At 43.4% G+C, this 17358-nt stretch overlaps 9 protein-coding genes across 9 annotated transcripts; 3 read left to right on the top strand and 6 right to left on the bottom strand.

The window, feature by feature from the left end:
* Positions 1 to 72: 72 nt before the first annotated feature.
* V2V93DRAFT_321164 (Alg9-like mannosyltransferase family-domain-containing protein) lies at positions 73 to 2030 on the bottom strand (the record flags this gene model as incomplete). The annotated part of the gene is made up of 4 exons (XM_066907351.1): positions 73 to 960; positions 1018 to 1632; positions 1684 to 1835; positions 1886 to 2030. 4 exons carry the CDS (start codon positions 2028 to 2030, stop codon positions 73 to 75), a joined length of 1800 nt encoding a protein of 599 aa, XP_066767360.1.
* A 186-nt stretch (positions 2031 to 2216) lies between these two features.
* On the top strand, positions 2217 to 5309 carry V2V93DRAFT_365327 (Gar1/Naf1 RNA binding region-domain-containing protein). Its single transcript, XM_066909053.1, has 2 exons — positions 2217 to 3255; positions 3315 to 5309. Exons 1-2 carry the CDS (start codon positions 2341 to 2343, stop codon positions 4926 to 4928), a joined length of 2529 nt encoding a protein of 842 aa, XP_066767359.1. The 5' UTR covers positions 2217 to 2340; the 3' UTR covers positions 4929 to 5309.
* Positions 4953 to 6166, bottom strand: V2V93DRAFT_365325 (uncharacterized protein). Its single transcript, XM_066909052.1, has one exon. It carries the CDS (start codon positions 5990 to 5992, stop codon positions 5195 to 5197), a length of 798 nt encoding a protein of 265 aa, XP_066767358.1. The 5' UTR covers positions 5993 to 6166; the 3' UTR covers positions 4953 to 5194.
* A 235-nt stretch (positions 6167 to 6401) lies between these two features.
* On the top strand, positions 6402 to 7495 carry V2V93DRAFT_365322 (mitochondrial inner membrane translocase subunit Tim17/Tim22/Tim23/peroxisomal protein PMP24). The gene is made up of 4 exons (XM_066909051.1): positions 6402 to 6659; positions 6728 to 6781; positions 6853 to 7164; positions 7230 to 7495. The coding sequence occupies exons 1-4, from the start codon at positions 6588 to 6590 to the stop codon at positions 7239 to 7241; spliced, it is 450 nt and encodes a 149-aa protein (XP_066767357.1). The 5' UTR covers positions 6402 to 6587; the 3' UTR covers positions 7242 to 7495.
* On the bottom strand, positions 7460 to 11564 carry V2V93DRAFT_365320 (EPSP synthase-domain-containing protein). Its single transcript, XM_066909050.1, has 2 exons — positions 10931 to 11564; positions 7460 to 10850 (listed from the first exon to the last, which is right to left on the bottom strand). The coding sequence occupies exons 1-2, from the start codon at positions 11519 to 11521 to the stop codon at positions 7563 to 7565; spliced, it is 3879 nt and encodes a 1292-aa protein (XP_066767356.1). The 5' UTR covers positions 11522 to 11564; the 3' UTR covers positions 7460 to 7562.
* A 362-nt stretch (positions 11565 to 11926) lies between these two features.
* Positions 11927 to 12740, top strand: V2V93DRAFT_378579 (uncharacterized protein; the record flags this gene model as incomplete). The annotated part of the gene is made up of 5 exons (XM_066911966.1): positions 11927 to 12023; positions 12084 to 12293; positions 12358 to 12491; positions 12550 to 12633; positions 12693 to 12740. The coding sequence occupies 5 exons, from the start codon at positions 11927 to 11929 to the stop codon at positions 12738 to 12740; spliced, it is 573 nt and encodes a 190-aa protein (XP_066767355.1).
* A 214-nt stretch (positions 12741 to 12954) lies between these two features.
* Positions 12955 to 14459, bottom strand: V2V93DRAFT_151954 (ubiquitin-conjugating enzyme). Its single transcript, XM_066906872.1, has 4 exons — positions 14416 to 14459; positions 13993 to 14299; positions 13533 to 13822; positions 12955 to 13467 (listed from the first exon to the last, which is right to left on the bottom strand). Exons 2-4 carry the CDS (start codon positions 14032 to 14034, stop codon positions 13341 to 13343), a joined length of 459 nt encoding a protein of 152 aa, XP_066767354.1. The 5' UTR covers positions 14035 to 14299; positions 14416 to 14459; the 3' UTR covers positions 12955 to 13340.
* Positions 14460 to 14547: 88 nt separating this feature from the next.
* V2V93DRAFT_321322 (acyltransferase-domain-containing protein) lies at positions 14548 to 15662 on the bottom strand (the record flags this gene model as incomplete). Its single annotated transcript, XM_066907355.1, has 2 exons — positions 14548 to 15164; positions 15221 to 15662. The coding sequence occupies 2 exons, from the start codon at positions 15660 to 15662 to the stop codon at positions 14548 to 14550; spliced, it is 1059 nt and encodes a 352-aa protein (XP_066767353.1).
* Positions 15663 to 15750: 88 nt separating this feature from the next.
* V2V93DRAFT_399463 (uncharacterized protein) lies at positions 15751 to 16020 on the bottom strand (the record flags this gene model as incomplete). Its single annotated transcript, XM_066912562.1, has 1 exon — positions 15751 to 16020. A coding segment is annotated over one exon (270 nt), but the record flags the coding sequence as incomplete, so codon positions are not given.
* Positions 16021 to 17358: the final 1338 nt, after the last annotated feature.

The raw sequence follows: 17358 nt of genomic DNA, 5'->3' as shown, positions 1-17358 counted from the left end.
ACGTTGACTTTATCCGGACTTTTGACCACCAACTTCAGCTCCACTTTTCTCACATGCTTGCACATCAATTATTTACTTATTCGATATGGCCTTTGCTCGCGACCTCAGTAAGCAGTAGGACACCCAGCTCCTATGATACAAAGTATTGTCTTGTGGAATTATACGCTCGATGCTGGCTGGTAATTTAAGTATCCTCGCGGCGAGACTACTGCCATCGCTATCGAGCAGATGCGAGCAGCTCACTATATCCCACGACTCTGTATCCATTATGTATTGCTGCTCAACACTTCCTTCCGCATCCGATATAGTATAGTTAGAGTCCACCATGTAATCACATTCGCTTAAGGGAACATAAAATGACATTTCTTGCTTATTGATATTATTTAGCCCCTCTGGAACTCTGGATGCCCCGTCAAGCCAAGAATCTCCAATAAATTCAGTAGGCAGGATACCGTTAAAGTCGCATTGAACGAACCTCAATCTCATATTATCTGGGAGAAAATACGAGGAAGGATAACGGTACCATTCGCGTCCAACACATACATTACGTATGTCCCCACTCCGCGATTGAAATTTTTCCTGCTCTTCAAATAATTTACTGTAAACATCCAAGGGAGCGAAGTAGAAATGATGCAAAGCATTGATTCTTAGAAGTCCTATAAGAGCTATAATCGTCAAAATACTGATATGAACTGCATATTCCATCCATGTAACTAGGGGCCTCGGGATTTCTAACTGATAAAGCACTGTCTTGCCGATTACTAGCAGAGAGTCAAGGAAAATTGCCGCATTAGCACAAATCAGTGGGTAAACAACGTAAAAAAACCGTTCTTCTTTATGAGGCTGAAGAAAAAATATGATTGACCACAAGAATAAGGGAGTTAAACCCATCACAATATGCGTTGTAGATACATTGGGCTGAAGCACTTTTTTAGAAGAAGGAATCAGGACACGAATCAGCTAATCTTTTTTTTAGCGTCAATGTTCCTATATAAACATAGCATAGGCGAAGCTTACCACAATAAACACTGAAAATAAAGCAAGAATAACGATGACATTAAAATTGAGAACCAGATTCAATACATAGTATGTCCAGTCTTCAGTTCCGAAAATATCTGGACCAGTTTTATTGGATCCCAGCACATTGTATAAAACAATGTTTAGAGGCACAATCTGTAATCTTTTGAAAGCAATCGAGTCAAAGATTACTACAATAGAAAAAAACCCTAGAACTAGTATGCTAGACTTAATGATCTTTCGCAGAATATGTCTTTTAACCGAGCGATTTTTCAATTGAATCAGTATCGCAGATAGAAACGGAATTGACACAGCAAGCGAAAATGGCCATCCTAGAATACCGCTGATAGCGAACATTGAAATTACAAACACTGGTGAGCGTATGCTGTCATGATCTAATATGCCGGCTTGAGCCAACATCGTAAAATACATTGAAAAAGACGAAGGTAAATAGGTTACTGATGCATGAAACATGCCAGTAGCCGTAACCGACAAGAATATAAACCATTGAGCCGCTGACGGGGATACATTTCTCCAAAGCGAACCGTACAGCTGAACCTCACAAAAGGCGCAAAAGGTCCCAAAGACTGTTCTTAAACCAAAAAATAGATTCGTCTATCACCCTATGTTAGAGAAGCAAGTTTACAATGATTTCCCAATGCGTACCTGCGAAAATCCGGCTATTTGGCATAATTTGACTAGAAGAGCATGTATCCAAGCATAGCTCCAGCTACGAATAGCATACACTGGCGAATACTCCCATGTTTCCAGACCAAATCCATGTGTCAAATAATGTGTCGGTTCCCAATAATTAAAAACTGTAAATATTAGTCAACAGAGATCACTACGTATTGACTATTGTAGTTACCTTCGTCGCAATCTGGAATAATACTAAATCGAGCACATAATGACCGAATACCTGCCACGACAGCAAACACAGAGAGTAAATGTTGCGCCGAGGCCTGGTTCACGGCTCCCAAAAGAGTGCTAGCCTTTGTGACAGATCCAGGCATTATAAGAATCTATCGCTTATCCATTAATAAGCAGTTTGTTCTTTCTAGCGCAATCTCGTCAGAGGCCAACTGAATAATAGAATTCGAATATCGTGCGGCGCAAAATCAGCGGGATTGAGGGTTTGGTGAGAATGGACAAGCAAATAAATTTGCTGCAATCGATTTTGTATTTAATAGACGCGCCTTACCATTCTCAGTGACCATCCCATACCACAGCAAATCTGCTCTAATCATAATTTCCTGTACTCTGGCATATTTATGTTTTGTTATCAGTATTTATTACTGTGATTTCCTGTCAGGATCGTAAAGCATGGAGCAAACTTTGCCACCAACAAACTCTCTACCGGCAGATATTGCATTGAGCGAATCAAGGGCACCCGCAATAGATGCCAACTTCGTTGTGCAATCGACAGAAGCCGATGCGAACAGTGAAAGCCAGATAGCGGCGCACGGTGAGTCTGACAGTCCTGCGCCCGCTGGAACTGTCGAGAAGGCTGGCGAAAATCTTTCAGATGCTAGACCCGCGGCATCAACTTCCGTTGAAGCTAGTTTCGAGCATGCTTTGGCCAACCCCGACGGGCAAGTCAGTTACAAATCAGATGAGGAATTTGGCAGTCAGGCAAGCAATGATGGCGAGGCTCCCGTTGCGACACACCCATTTCTCCTCGAGGAGCCCGAATCTGAAGCTGAATCTGATGAAGAATATGACCCTTCCTCTTTGACTGGCACATCCATTGATGTGCCAGATTCTAGTATCTCGGCCCCTGCTGCTGATGGTATTTCTAAGGCTCCGGTAATAAACCAGGATGGAGTAAGAAATGCCATCATCAGCAATGTCAATGGCGATAACCAGCTTTCAGCAGCAGAGCAGGCCGAAGAAAGTAGTTCTTCTTCTGACAACGAGTCCGACAGTGAGGACGATGACAGCAAACAAGAGGAAGGAGAAGTAGATGAAGACTCTGAACCTGGCAGTCCTGCTGATGTCGGTGACGATGAATATGAGGAAGGCGATACTGGCCCACTCAAGACCAAAAATGAGATTCTGGACGAGCCAGTCAAGCCCATTACTATTGAACTTGGGCCTGATGAGAAAATTGAAAGGCTTGGAATAATTGAACGGATCGTAGGAAAAACTGTTATAGTGTCTGCGTTCACCACCGGCGAGTACCAGGTACTAGATCAAGACTCCATTCTTGTTCTTGCCGATCGCAAACCATTTGGACGGGTAAGATTTCCTGATAATACATTTACTGGTGATCATTTTAATAACTGTGGTTACGACAGGTGTTTGAAACACTAGGACCAGTTCAAAAACCGATTTATTCTGTCAAATTTGCGACTGACGCTGAGGCTGCTGAATATTGGGCTCAAGTTGGTAAAGAGGTTTATTATGCTCCTAAATACAGTAGTTTTGTTTATACACAACAGATAAAAGCTATCAAGGGCAGCGATGCAAGTAACTGGAATGACGAAGAAGTGGATGAAAATGAGCAGGAGTTCTCGGATGACGAAGCTGAGCTAGAACACAAAAGGCGGTTAAAGCAAAAGGACAGTCAGCGCAAAAAGAAAGAACCTCCAAAACTTAATAGCAGGGTCTCAGCATTTCAGAGAAATACCTCTCAGCCCTCAATTGTGTCATTTGGAGATTTAGCTGGCGAGGATGTCGCTTTTCTTGACCAGTTGGCTGCTGCAGATTCTAGGGGAAAGAGAAACGAGTCTGAGGAGGACGATGATTATGAGCCTCGACTTCCGGAAGACTCAAAGGGTACTGCAACTGTAGATGGTGCATCTAAAAGTGGTCAAAATCAGTTACTGCAAGAGCGGAAGTCTCCGCAACAAAAAGCCGCCGATATTTTGGACGAAGAGCCATATCACACTCTTACTCGTCCCACAGGGCTTCTTTTGAGTACAAGCCAGCCTCCAGCTCGCCAAGGTTTCCATACCAATCAGAGAAAGCGTACACTATCTCCACACAACTCTATGAGCCCTGGTGGTGAGGATGGAAATTCCGATGTTTCAGGGCTTTCACACAGTCAAAAGCGACGCCTAAGAAGGAAACGGAAAGGAGCTCGAGAGCGGTTTGGCGATGTTGCCGAGGAGAGGCAGCGATGGTCTGGGCCGCGTGATCGAGGCGATAACCGTGAGTATTCTGACACGCCACAAAGATCACAGACGAGTTACGATAATCGTAGTCAGCCTCCATATGGCAGCGGCAACTCTTTTGCATCCCGACCAACATCCCGTGACTCTCACGGATCCTTCAGTCAACAGCATACGTCATCGGTTCCAGATCAGTATGGTGGATATTCTGGCTCATATGCTGCACCTTACCAACCTAATGTGCAAAATTTTGCGCAGCAATTACCTCCCGGGGCACATATAAATCCTGCATTTCTTGCCCAGTTAGCTATACAGCAACCGCAACCAGCACCTCCAGTTCAGTCTCAACCTTCCTATAACCAATACCAGAGCCAACCTTCCCCTTTACCTCCGCAGCAGCAGCAGACACAAAACTATCTGAATATGCTTCAAGCTCAACTTCGACAGCAGTTACTTACGCAAGCTCCGGTACCACCGCCCCAGCCTGCCCCAGTGCAGCAGCCCGCGCCACCCCCAATTCCGGTGCAGTCTCTGCAAAATCAAACACAAGCGCAGCTGCAGCAACAGCTACAGGCATTACTGCATCAAATGCAGGTCAACGCTAGCCAGCCAGCGACCAATGGCCCAGCACCTGCTACCTCGGTCAATAATCCTACGGATGCATTTGCTCAGGTGCAGTATCAGCTGAATGTTCTTGGAGTTTTAGGACAGCAGCAGCAGCAGCAGCAGCAGCCTCCTGGACCTAATATTGGAGGACCGCAGCAACCTCACTTGAATGATCCTCGTCGTAGATACTGAGATTTACAATTTTATAAATATTACTGATGGGCATAATAGTATGTAGATTAGTTGACACATAACTGGCGTTAATGACTTTTATCTAGTTTCTACCATGAAGCGCCTCTGTACGAATAAAGCAAATGTTATACGCATCAACAATTGAAACCGAATCAACTTAGATCTCGTTCATCACTTACAAAACCAAAAAAAAAAAAAAAAAATCAAACCAAAACTCCCGAGTGTAAGAACAAGCCGACTTCTATCAAATATCGCTCTACAAAATTCTAAGAAGAGGAAGCAGCATCAGGTACTTTTCTCTCGGTGGCCAACACTGCTACCTTTGCTCTATCTAAATGAAGACCTTCAGCCACTTTATGCTCAACCTTGTGCTCAAAAGCGATTTCCTTGTCAATTACTTGCTGAACGGTAGTTTTCGAAGAGTAAGTAAGCCATGATAAATATGCCTGCCAAACAACGCCAGCTGCCGAATTAACTAGGCCACGGAAATGAGGAGGAATCAGGGTGAAGTTTAGGATGACGATATTAGGCCAGAACATGCAGCCGTTCATCCATGCCACTGGCACGCGCTGTTTAAGGGTTGCTAGTATTTCATTGGGATCAGTTATGCCCTGGAACACCAGGCCGGATGAAATGAAGGATGACAAAAAGAAAGGAGCAAAACAGGTTTGATTAGCGACGATCTTCATTGCCAGAGATACGAATTTATTGGGGTGGTTGATGCGACGAGCCATGAAGAGAAACCAGCGATAGGTAGGCAACGACAGGATTGAACCCGTGAGTAGGACTTTGACCGTTCGCAATGGCTGGTACTCGTTCTCTGGAGAAATAACTAACTGTGAAAGAGAGTCGCCAATGAAACCAACGGCCATGCTCTGGAGGACCTGAGTAGTGTGAGGCCTTCGGTCATGGAAGCGTTTGTAAGCGGATGAGGTATCTTGTGCAGGCGGCGGAGTGTCGGGGGCTTTGGCAGCATCAGAGCTCATTCGTCTCCGGACTTCACGAAAAAGAGAAGCGGATTCGTTCGCCAAAGCGCGCTTTAGACGTATATAGCGAGTGTACATGGATGCTGAGCTGTGCACTTGATAACGATAAGGAGGAGAAAGCAAAGGTCGCGGGCCATAGAAATCAAAAAATTGAGTCGAACAGGGTTAATCCCGGCTTCCGACAAAATTCCGAGCCGCTTGTGCAATATTCTCGGATGAGTGTCTATTTCTTTAGTAACTGTAGAAACTGACAATTTCTTGATGAAGCATACAATATCGTGTATCAATTAGATCATAATATAATATATTTAGGCAATTTTTATTATCCAGAAGCTCAAAACACTGTAATACGCTAAAATTTTCATTATCATAGTCCTGTTATGTCAGTATTCTAGAAAGATTACACATCACTAAATCATCTCACGTGACTCTACTGGGCAAATCATACAAAAAAATCTGCTCCACCGAAGTCTAGTGAAATAGTGACCTTTAGACCACTTTCGTATAAATACGCGTCTGAGTTGACGTAATTTTTGCTGAAGGTAGTTGCATTGTATTAAGACCTTGAGCGATAGCTTTTTTTTCCGTCTTCAGAGTGCATTTCAATTATTCATCGTCGACAGAAGCCTGACGATCTTTACTCGAGACCTTTTTTCATCAGTATTAATCCAACATGGCTGATCATACCAGAGATCCCTGCCCAATCGTTATCGTTAATGATTTTGGTGGTGCTTTTGCGATGGGTGTATGCTTTCCTTTTTCGTGGCTTACGAAGCTCCTCTGTGTATCTTGTGGCTCACGATATTTGTGCAGGTTATTGGAGGCACCATTTGGCATGGTATCAAGGGTTTTCGAAATTCTCCTACTGTACGGTTTCATCAATGTTTATTTGCTATTGGTAGTAGTAGGACGTACCGCTAATAACAATGTTTCTACAGGGCGAGCGAGGCTCAGGTGCTCTGACAGCAATTCGCTCGCGTGCACCTGTCGTGGGCGGAAATTTTGGTTCATGGGGTGGTGTTTTTTCATTTTTCGACTGCTCAATTAAAGGACTTCGTCGGAAAGAAGATCCTTTCAATCCTATAATGGCTGGCTTCTGTACAGGCGGTGCGCTCGCCATGCGTGGTGGCTTCAAGCATGCTAGAAATTCGGCAATTACTTGCGGTTGCTTGCTTGCTGTCTTTGAAGGTGTCGGTATGGTTATCTCGAGAATGATGACTCCTGCTGCTCCTGCTCCTGCTGTGAGACCTGTAAGTTTGGCTTTGCAAAAATCTATTGTTAAATATGAATATAGGCTAACGAATAAACGCAATAGCTTGAGGCGTAATTCTGTTGTGTTCTTGCAAGTTCTATATTTCGGTTTTTCGGCACGGTTTCTTTCCCCCATCCCCCTTTTATTAAAATGCGGTCTATAAAAACTTATCTTTATTGGTTTGGTTTAGCGTGTTTTTCTTCCCCGCCTCGCCTGTATTATATTCTCTTTTGTATTGACGCGAAGCTGCATACGTTATCGGCCTCCTCTATGTTAATGTGATTTAAATCAAATTATTTGAAAAAAAATACATTTTTGATAACAATTAATCTCAAATTAATACGCTAAAATCCATACACACAATACCAAACTTTTAATTACAATTAATTTGACTTTTCACTCTCCAATCAATTCTGCCGCAGCAAGAATCTCCTCAGCCGAGATTTGTCCAGGAGCAGCTTTAACCGGTAGCAAAGGATGCGTAACCGGAGTCAATATCTTGTTGAGCACCCGGCTAAGCTGTCCGGTCTTGCCCATATTAATTCCCAAAAATGGCTTTGTCTTATGAAGGTCTCTAAATTCCTCCAAGTAAATATTATCCATACGAGACGTGGCAAAGCCGACAAATTTTATTATATCTGCCCATTCGCCAGTAATTGCCTCCTCGTATTTTGCTTGCCATTCTGGTCCATCCCATTTCCATTTGCCGCTAAAGTCGTGATTAGAAGCAATCAGCTTTGTGAAGCGACGCGCGTCAATGATCTTTTGAATCATCCAATTAGGCCAAGAGACTTCGACGTCGACGTATTCAATTCCGAGCTTTAATGCCAGCATATACAAATCAAGGGCCTTTGCATAATCATGATCAGGAAATTTACCTCCTTGTGTAACTGTACGAATTGTGAAAAGAAGAGGAATAGCGGTGTACTTTCTGATAATACCAATCTGCTCCTGAACATAAGCTAGACTAGGAGACTGCTCGTGTGGCGCCGGCTGCAGCAGATCAACACGCAGCTCCAACACATCGGATCCGGCAGTGAGCTCTTCAATATCCGGCATAGCATCCTGAACATCGGGATACGTCAACGACAAAAAAAAAGATCGCGGCTTAGCTAAGATTTTTTCGTGAACCTTTGAGACACCGATCATGGTCTCCAACACACCTCTTAGCGTCAACTTGAAATGAGCGACATCTTTTTCATCTGACAAATCGGAATTGTAAATGAAGAAATTTGAACAGTCAGCAAACCACTGCTCACGACGTTGCCAGACCGCGAACATGTCGTCGACATAGCTTGGACGCGTGACGTCGACTGACAAATACTCCATAATTAATTTGACATCGCGATGAACATGAATCACAATCCCGGCAGATTCAATGTAGGCTTGCAATAGATTACGCGCTTCAAGAGACTCCACAACGCCACCTCCGCAAGCAAACACGTATCCAGAGGGATATTTCTCCATAACTTCTTTCAGTACAACAAGTTCCAACTTGCGAAAACCTTCCCACTTATCTTCACGAACAATCTGGGGAATAGTTCGCCCAAATTTCTCTTCCATGTACGGATCGAGATCCTGAAATTTCATTCCAAGGCTATCAGCAATCCAACCACCGCATGAGGTCTTACCGGCTCCACGCATACCGATAATGAAAATACTGCGACCATTGTTTGGCACAAATTTCTTGCCAATAACGTCGTTAGCATCCTCAAAGCCTTCAAGTGCAACCTTGAACTTCGCATTCAAAACATCCCAAAATCCAGGCCATGTCTTTTCAACGCACCGACGATCTTTGATCAGTACAGGTCCTTCAGTAACGACGCTCAACAAACTGAAACTCATAGCAACGCGATGGTCATCATAGGAATGCACGCCATCCTTTGGCACAGTCAAATCCCTGATTGATTCAACACCGTGGATTTCGATACCATCAGGGAGCTCGCAAGCAAAAACTCCAAACTTGCCAAGCTCTTTTACCATCGCTGCAATACGATCGCACTCCTTGACTCGCTGGTTTGCAATTCCCACAATCTGTGTCGGAATGGGCTTTTCGCTATTCTCATGAGCAACGGCAGCTAGCACACTTGCTGTTAAAAAGGCGTCAGTCATTGGCTCCATATCAACTCGTTTCAATGGACGCAGGCTACCGGGAGCCGGTCCGGTTACGGTAGTAGACGTAGCAGTCTGGACCACCTCGCATCCCATCGGCAGCAGGACATCTACAGCAAACTTGGCATCGCCCTGTAGTGAGCTAGATCCAATATTTGGCACAACACATGTAGTTCCAGTGATCGCAGCAAATGCAAGAGGATAAGTAGCGGAGCTTGCATCGCTTTCGACATAGTACGCGGGAGGCGCAGAGTAAACTCCCTTTGGAATTTCATATGTATTTTCTTCTGTCGTTGACTTTTTCACATGCACGCCGAACGAAGCCATCATTGCAATCGTCATATCAATGTAGGACTGTGAAATTGGTTTTCCACCAACAAGTGCCAATACCGTCGGATCCTCAGCATAAGGCGCAGCCATCAATAATGCTGACACGTATTGCGATGAGATAGAAGCCGCAAGCTCGACTCTTCCTCCAGAGAGATGCATACCAGCAGTAACTCTCAATGGCAAGCATCCGACCGATTCTAAATACTCTATTCCGGATCCGTTTTCTCGCAGAGCATTTACCAGTGGCGCAATAGGTCGCTCCTTCATGCGCTTATTGCCAGTCAACACGACAGTATCGGCGTTCTCACAGGGTTCGGCAAGGGTGACAACCGCAGCCAGGAACCGAGCTGAGGTACCCGAGTTTCCAAGGTAGATATCATCGGAAGAAGCAACAAGCTGACCACCTTTGCCTTTCACTTCAAGAATGTCACCCGCTTCTCCAGTAATCCAAGTAAATTCAGCACCAGACAACTGAGTAATAGCATTCATCATATGTTCTGTGTCATCAGAGCGAAGCAGATTGTGCAATTTTGTTGTGGTATTGCTTAAAGCCGCCAAGAGTAAAGCGCGATTGGTAATAGATTTTGATCCCGGCGGAGTAACTTCAATTTTCGCGTAACGCTCGAGAGCAGTTAATTTGATAATAATATCACGAGATAATACAACGCGAATAGCATCGTCAGCAACGCCAGTAGCTTTTGGTTCATATATTTTACCTATTCCAGTGAGAAGAACAACTTTCTTTTGAGCTCCAGCGTTTTTCTTGTCAATAGCCATAGCGCGCATAAGTTGATCAACCGGCGTAGCGCGACTATTTGTACGTTGACGAACAACGGGGTCATTTACTGAGACCGGTAGACCGTAAGCGGTTAATATCTTGGATAGACGCGCAACAGCCGAATCAGATAGCAGGCCGAGATAACGAGAGAGCTCTGCTTCTTTGATCATACCGATTGCCACACACTCACCATGAAGAATTTGAGGCGTCAGAATAGCTTCATAGGCGTGCCCGATAGTATGCCCAAAATTGAGAATGTTTCGCAATCCACCTTCACGCTCGTCAGCGGAGACGACGTGAGCCTTGACTTTTATTGATCCGACCACAAGTGCGTGAAGCATAGTCTGAATTAAGGACAAATCCACAATTCCGGTCTCCGCGTTACGATTCCGGAAGGCGGTTAAGAACTCATCAACGTTGTCTTCTAAACGCTTGAACTCATTCTCATCCCAGAAGGCAGCAGTCTGTAGATAGGCTAAAATGAGCGTTTGGACACTTAAGTAACACCTTGCCAATCAGCAATTAATTCAGAGCATATGCATACCTTGATGATTTCAGCCATACCGTTTATAAATTCACGCTCAGGCAGAGTTTCCAAAAAGGCAAGATCCACAAAGATACGCTGTGGCTGCCAAAAGGCACCAATCAAGTTCTTGCCAAGAGGGACATCGATTGCTGTCTTTCCTCCAATAGAGGAGTCAACCATAGCTAAGAGGGTCGTAGGCACTTGGACAAATTTAATTCCTCGCATAAAAGTAGCTGCAATGAAACCCGCCATGTCGCCAATAACTCCGCCACCGACGGCAATGAGAACACTGTCGCGAGTGCATCGGTTCTGCAGCATCCAATCCTCAATGGAGGCCTTTGTTTTTCGGGATTTCGAATGCTCTCCGGGGGCCACTGTTTGGCAAAGTAATCTAGGAGGATTCTCCAGAGAAAGAGTTATTTCTTTGAAAGTCTTCTGAAAGACCGGGAGGTGAATGGGGGCGATGTTTGTGTCAGTGATGAGGATGTATGTCGAGGAAGGAATCCCGGACACGATTTCCTTGATCATGGACTCAATGAGACCATATCCGACTACAATAGAGTCCTTTCCCAAAATTGAGACACGAGTTGTCTCTACGTGAGTGGTCATTTTCGAGAAGTGGCCGGTTGTTGGAGAAGAAGACAGGGAAATGTATTTTTTTTGCGGAGGTGGACTCCAAATAATTTTCGTCCGGGAAACTGACTCATATCACGTGCGTGCGGCTTTTATAGCAGAGTGCTTCTGCATCCATAATAATATTTCTTCTCTTAGAAAAGTTCTAAAGTTATTATGGTGCTACGGTCACAGACACGTGATTTATACCTTGTTACGCCAAGCGCACAGCCTCTCTTCGTCGCCCTAATCGCGAAGATCGCTCGAGTCTTGCTATCTTTCTTGGTCTACTCATTAACCTGTCTAGCTGGTCTTCACTTCATCTTCCTATCCTTGGTAGTCCTATTCCTCTCTGACTTGAACGTTTTGTTTAACTAGTAATCATCTGTAAATTCAAATTCAATGGGAAAGGCACAGTCTAAACTAAGCAGCGAGCAGCTGCTTGAGCTCCAGAAGTCAACCTACTTTGACCGTCGGGAACTGCAGCAATGGTACAAGGGTGGGTGGGATCAAAACTGTTTATAATATGTCAATAGCATGAATACTAACTGTTTTGCAGATTTTTTGAAAGATTGTCCGTCCGGCCAGCTCAACAAAGTCGAGTTCCAGAGGATATATAAGCAATTCTTTCCCTTTGGTGATCCTTCTTCCTTCGCCGAATATGTATTCAATGTCTTTGACGCCGACAAATCTGGTACTATTGACTTCAAAGAATTTATCTGCGCTTTGTCGATCACTGCTCGTGGATCAGTTGAAGAGAAACTCTTATGTAAGTCCAATCTTGTTCGGGACAGATTTGGAACTGCAAGCTGATTGTGATAAACTGGATGTAGGGTCTTTCCAGCTTTACGATCTAAACAATGATGGCAGAATCTCATATTCGGAGATGTTGGCGATCGTTGAAGCCATCTACAAGATGGTGGGCTCAATGATGAAACTTCCGGAGGACGAAGCTACTCCAGAAAAGGTATTACCAGTATTTCAAATATGTCCGCAGTCACTTATAACTAATTCTATTTATTCAGCGCGTCGAAAAAATTTTTAATGCGATGGACAAAGATAAGAACGGCGAATTAACAATCGACGAATTCAAAGAAGGCTCAAAATTGGTACGTATCCCCGTTCTATCCGATGCCGCCTTGAACCTCTACTAATGATTAACTCAAAGGATCCTACAATTGTTTCAGCACTAAATATTTACGATGGCTTAGTCTAATAAACATATACGATGGTCTAGTCTAAATTAGTTGTTTTAAACCTATATAAGTAACAGTCACTACCTCAATAGTCGATGGGGTTATATGTTTGTTATTAATTGCGCTGGCGTTTACTTTGAGCTTCTGTCAGTGCTTGCCTTGCATTGATAATGTGAATTTTTATGTGTGTTATTGTGTGGTTATGCATTATTTTGGTTGTTGGTCTACTTGTCAGCTGGGGGTATAGGTCGGACGATGAAATACTTGAAAATTTAGCAATAGAATTTTTCAGTGAAAAAGAGAATTATATCAATTAACTCCGAGATCCGACACAACACAGCAATATTAAAAAACTCTTAAGCAATCGAAATAATTTGTCGTTATGCAAATGAAACGATACTCAGACAAGCGACCAGTAAAGAATGCGAGTCGCAAAAAAAGTACGTATTAAAGACGCAATCATGAAGGTAACGAATAATTTGAAAATCTTATAAGGGATAGTTGTGGCTCTATCAAAATCAAGACAATTACATTAAGTAGCTCATCTTATGGTGAAACGCATCAGTCGATATCTGCAGAGATTCAGATCGCTGCCGAACGATGCTTATCCACCGTCAAAATCATGACTCTTCCCAGCTCTTTTCAACAGTCTCGCGGACGCGCTTTTCGTATTGTTTTCTGTGATCTTTATATAAATTAGAAGCTTCGACATTGGCCGGGCTGGCGGTATTCGGATCGTTTAGCAGACTATAGAAAGTGTTAGCATTTGATAATCAAAGCATTTGCAATGAATTAAATATTCCTTGAAATACCTTTGAATGGATGTCAAGATAGCTGCCACATCGTACGTAGGCGACCATCTATTTTGCAAAATATCCAAGCATAAATCGCCAGATGCGTAAACATTAGGATGGAACATCTGAGAAATAAATCGCACAGAAGGAGGTTTGTTGGGATATTGCTCGTCAAACTGCATCAAAAGTCTGAATGTTCCATCTTCAAATGGAGTATCACTCGGACCAATGATTACTGCGTTCCAGGTCATAACATTATCGGAAACTGGAGATGCGGAGACGCCGGCTGGGGGATCTTGCTGCATGCGCTGAATAATTGAACCTGTTAGCATCAGCTCTTTCACTAGAAAATAACGGCAATTCATAGTAGATAGTAGATAATAGACTTATGATAAGACCAAAGAATATCACTAAGACCTTAACACACAAAGCAAGTATATGCATTTATTGAGTGGCTGCCGAAGTTGACGCTACATACCTTGAAATCGCGCATTAATCTTCGCCTAGCAGTAGTCGACATCTTAACAAAACTCTTCAGGCGATTATTTTTAAATCAACAGAAATATCAAGGTAGATATAAGTTCATAAACTGTGCTGGGTTGTGTTCGGGATTTGGCTGCTGTGCCGGACAATCTCTTGGGACTTCATCTCGTGCTTGGCTGCCCGCCACTGCAAAGCCTATTCATGTTTGACGTTTATGCATTATCTACGCCGCTACTTCTGTTCCTACCTTATCCAAGTCTTTAACGATGGATCTATTCATTATACCAGATATTTCAGTTGCACTAGAAGAAAAGTGAATAAATATATAATGTAAAATAGAAACATATTACAGTTAACGCTCTGACATCAAAATCATCGAAAGATAAAGACGACAGCAGCGGACAGTGTAAGTACATACGAATCTCGGGAGCACGCGACCAACAATTCCCGACTCAACAGCTCTTACTACCTACCTGATGAATAGATATAACTGAGACACCCATGGCCCCCAAGCTATTATACTATCATGGTAAGTTTATCATGGCCTCAATTACGATAAAATGTTCCAAAGTTTCCAAGCTATGTTAGCACACAATACTGCTGCAGCAGGGACGGCGTACATTTTAAGAATCTCCGACATCCGCTTCAATCGAACTTCGGTATCGACATGCTCATCGCCATCGAAATGGCCATTCACATAATAGCTTTCTAATAGTTCATCCTTCTCGTGCCAACGCTTTAGAAGCCATCTCTCAAATTCAGATTCGTCATCTAATGGGATCGTTGACCGATGGAATCGGCGCCAATGCATATGTACCGCCCTTGGTGGTCTCCCTTGGCAGTAAATAATCGGTAAGCTGAAGTAATCCTGGCCGTATCCATTCCTTGGTACACCCTCGTAAGCAACAGTGCAATCATAGAGATACGGCACGTCAAAGTTCTTTAACGTAAAATACAGACCACGAGCCCGTGGCAAGAGCAGATGCTCAGGCTCAGACAAATTGAATTTTTCTGCGTATTCGTGACTTCGCTTTTTGGTATTCTCGGTAATATTTGTGCCTTCGGGGAAGATGAGAACCCAGGCCGGCCAATCGGGTTCATTGTTTATATTCGTAAGCGCAGATCGCATACGCGCCTCGTCTTTATCCCATTTCCGTGATAAAAAGACTATCATGACGTTAAAACTTCTAGTCTTAAAACTCTCAATTTATAATAATACGTACTAAACTTGAAATATTGCATTCCCCATCCAAGAAAAGGAACGTTTTTCAGGGATTCTTTGAGAATAATGTACACGCCCCCATGACTTTTGCCAGTATACGCGATCCACCACATATAAAGCCAATCAGCATCAATCTGGTGATTCGCAAGCACGACCAATCGCTCGCCAAAATTCGTTTCAAGAGTGCCATCTTTAGCGCGCTTGATCAGACCTGATACGGACTGGTCGCCGACGACATGAACGGGCGTTGGTGCCCACCATTGTGTCGCAGTCGTTAGCAGGAGACCGAAGTTTTGCTTCGTGTAGTCGACATAAGCGTGGAACCACGATTTTGAAAATAGTCGAATTGGAAGACCAAGTAACTGCGCAGAGCAAAGAACAGAGTTAACTGTGAACAGATATAATATATGGTCAGAGATTGTATTTATGTCATGGAGGAGCATACCTGGGTAAGATTAATTCTAGAAACATTCATGTCAGCACCCCAATTGACTAATAACAAGGCGCTGAACAGCCACAAATGAAAATGACCACATACGTAAGAACAGCAGTCGTGAAATAAATCACAATCGTGGCGACGCGCACGACCTGAAAGACGATCGGCCGCTTCTGTCTCAGCGAGCCGGTCGAAGCGGTTGATAGGGTAGTCGCTCGCTTTGCCATAGCGTTAGAAGCCACCAGCGAATGATCTGCTGAAGGAGCTGATAAATTGGGAGGCGCTTTTGGCAGAGCAGAAGACCCTACAGCTGAGGAAGATCCCGTAAGAGGCGCTAGCTCAATGTCTGGGGTTTGAGATGGCATTACTTAGGTGTCCTTGACCTGAAAAGGTAGCCCGAGTGTGTGGAGGACAATCAGCGATAAACTTTAGTATATTATCTATGATTAAGGGTATGGTGGTTTGTTATGTAATGTATGTGTAATTAATTCTTGATGCCGACGCTTGCAAAAATTAAAGTACCCGAACAGGTAGGTACGATCAATTTTACAAAATAATTGTCTTTGTTATCTATTACTCTAAGTGAAAATCTATCGCATCAGCAGCAAGAATTATAGCTGGCGTATTATTCTGTGTAATAAACCGAAAAGTAATAATTGCCGTTATCTAATCCACTCATCCTCGAGGACTGTGCCTCCCGCGTTCGCAGTTAAAAATAGCACAGCAGATCATCTCCGGTGGATGCGCACAAATAATTCTTGTCTCGGAATCATGATTCGGATACTTCTTAAGAGGGGCAGATAAGAGATTAACTGCGCTAAGCTGTAGAGTGAGCCAATTAGTAGTCTTAAAGCGAGCGCGTTCTCAGCTCCTGTCACCTGTCATAGATATTTGTAATTTTAACATTACCTTCTGCTTCATGACAGGTATCTTGCACAAGATATTCTGAAATAGTCGAGATCGTTTAAGATCAATCGAATGTGGGTAAGAGTGAAACTAAGAGTAAACCTCAATTCACTGAGAAGACAGAAGGGAAAAAACTGAAGTCTCGCAAAATTCTTTTCGCCCCTTCATATCGCGATTCAGATTGAAGTCGGCATAATACTTTATCAGTTTTTTTCATAGGCAAATCAGATAGAATTCGCATATTACGACTTCCAATAGAGATATACGGTGGTGTATCAACGCCCTTGTTCTCAATACGTATTAGTATTCATTGGACAGTGAGTAAGCGATGTGCGGTAGTTTCACTATTCCGTTGTTCCGCTTTCGCCCCGCATAAGAATTTTTTATTTATCTCCTGCGACGGCATTGCTTCTCTCCTCCTGCCTCTTCATTTCTTAATCATTCTTCAGCGCGTCGGATCCGGTTGTCAGTTTGTGTTTATTGTATCTTGTGTGCTGTTTCTTGATTTATTATTCGAGATCAAAGTCGGCAAAGTGCATATTGTTTTAAAGACGCTAAAGATGTAGCCATTCGGCAAGAAATTTTCAGGAGAAATCGAATACAGAATTAGAACAGTGGCAAGCGACGAGTATAATTAGTAATTTGTAGACATCTCGCAGCTGTCTGTCTTGAAGTACAACAATGTACATAATTGTCACTTCAGTATCGAAAGTCAAAATAAAATATCGGCCTGAGGAATACGCAAAAAAGGAATGCTCGCTTGTAAGTCGTGATTTCTCTTCTTTACCGACGGGAAG

Source organism: Kockiozyma suomiensis, assembly GCF_038497685.1.
Source record: "Kockiozyma suomiensis strain NRRL Y-17356 unplaced genomic scaffold V2V93scaffold_3, whole genome shotgun sequence".
Lineage (NCBI taxonomy): Eukaryota > Fungi > Ascomycota > Lipomycetes > Lipomycetales > Lipomycetaceae > Kockiozyma > Kockiozyma suomiensis.
This window is presented reverse-complemented; position numbering and strand designations above follow the sequence as displayed.

What these genes read in the sequence shown, in the direction of transcription:
- V2V93DRAFT_365327 (XM_066909053.1), top strand. Translation starts at nt 2,341, where the DNA reads ATGGAGCAAACTTTGCCACCAACAAACTCTCTACCGGCAGATATTGCA. An exon ending in ATCGCAAACCATTTGGACGG is followed by an intron (nt 3,256 to 3,314) that starts GTAAGATTTCCT and finishes TGGTTACGACAG; the next exon opens with GTGTTTGAAACACTAGGACC.
- V2V93DRAFT_365325 (XM_066909052.1), bottom strand. Translation starts at nt 5,992, where the DNA reads ATGTACACTCGCTATATACGTCTAAAGCGCGCTTTGGCGAACGAATCC.
- V2V93DRAFT_365322 (XM_066909051.1), top strand. Translation starts at nt 6,588, where the DNA reads ATGGCTGATCATACCAGAGATCCCTGCCCAATCGTTATCGTTAATGAT. An exon ending in GTGGTGCTTTTGCGATGGGT is followed by an intron (nt 6,660 to 6,727) that starts GTATGCTTTCCT and finishes ATATTTGTGCAG; the next exon opens with GTTATTGGAGGCACCATTTG. An exon ending in GTTTTCGAAATTCTCCTACT is followed by an intron (nt 6,782 to 6,852) that starts GTACGGTTTCAT and finishes ATGTTTCTACAG; the next exon opens with GGCGAGCGAGGCTCAGGTGC.
- V2V93DRAFT_365320 (XM_066909050.1), bottom strand. Translation starts at nt 11,521, where the DNA reads ATGACCACTCACGTAGAGACAACTCGTGTCTCAATTTTGGGAAAGGAC. An exon ending in GTATGGCTGAAATCATCAAG is followed by an intron (nt 10,851 to 10,930) that starts GTATGCATATGC and finishes GCCTATCTACAG; the next exon opens with ACTGCTGCCTTCTGGGATGA.
- V2V93DRAFT_151954 (XM_066906872.1), bottom strand. Translation starts at nt 14,034, where the DNA reads ATGTCGACTACTGCTAGGCGAAGATTAATGCGCGATTTCAAG. An exon ending in GATTAATGCGCGATTTCAAG is followed by an intron (nt 13,823 to 13,992) that starts GTATGTAGCGTC and finishes TCAATTATTCAG; the next exon opens with CGCATGCAGCAAGATCCCCC. An exon ending in ATCTTGACATCCATTCAAAG is followed by an intron (nt 13,468 to 13,532) that starts GTATTTCAAGGA and finishes CACTTTCTATAG; the next exon opens with TCTGCTAAACGATCCGAATA.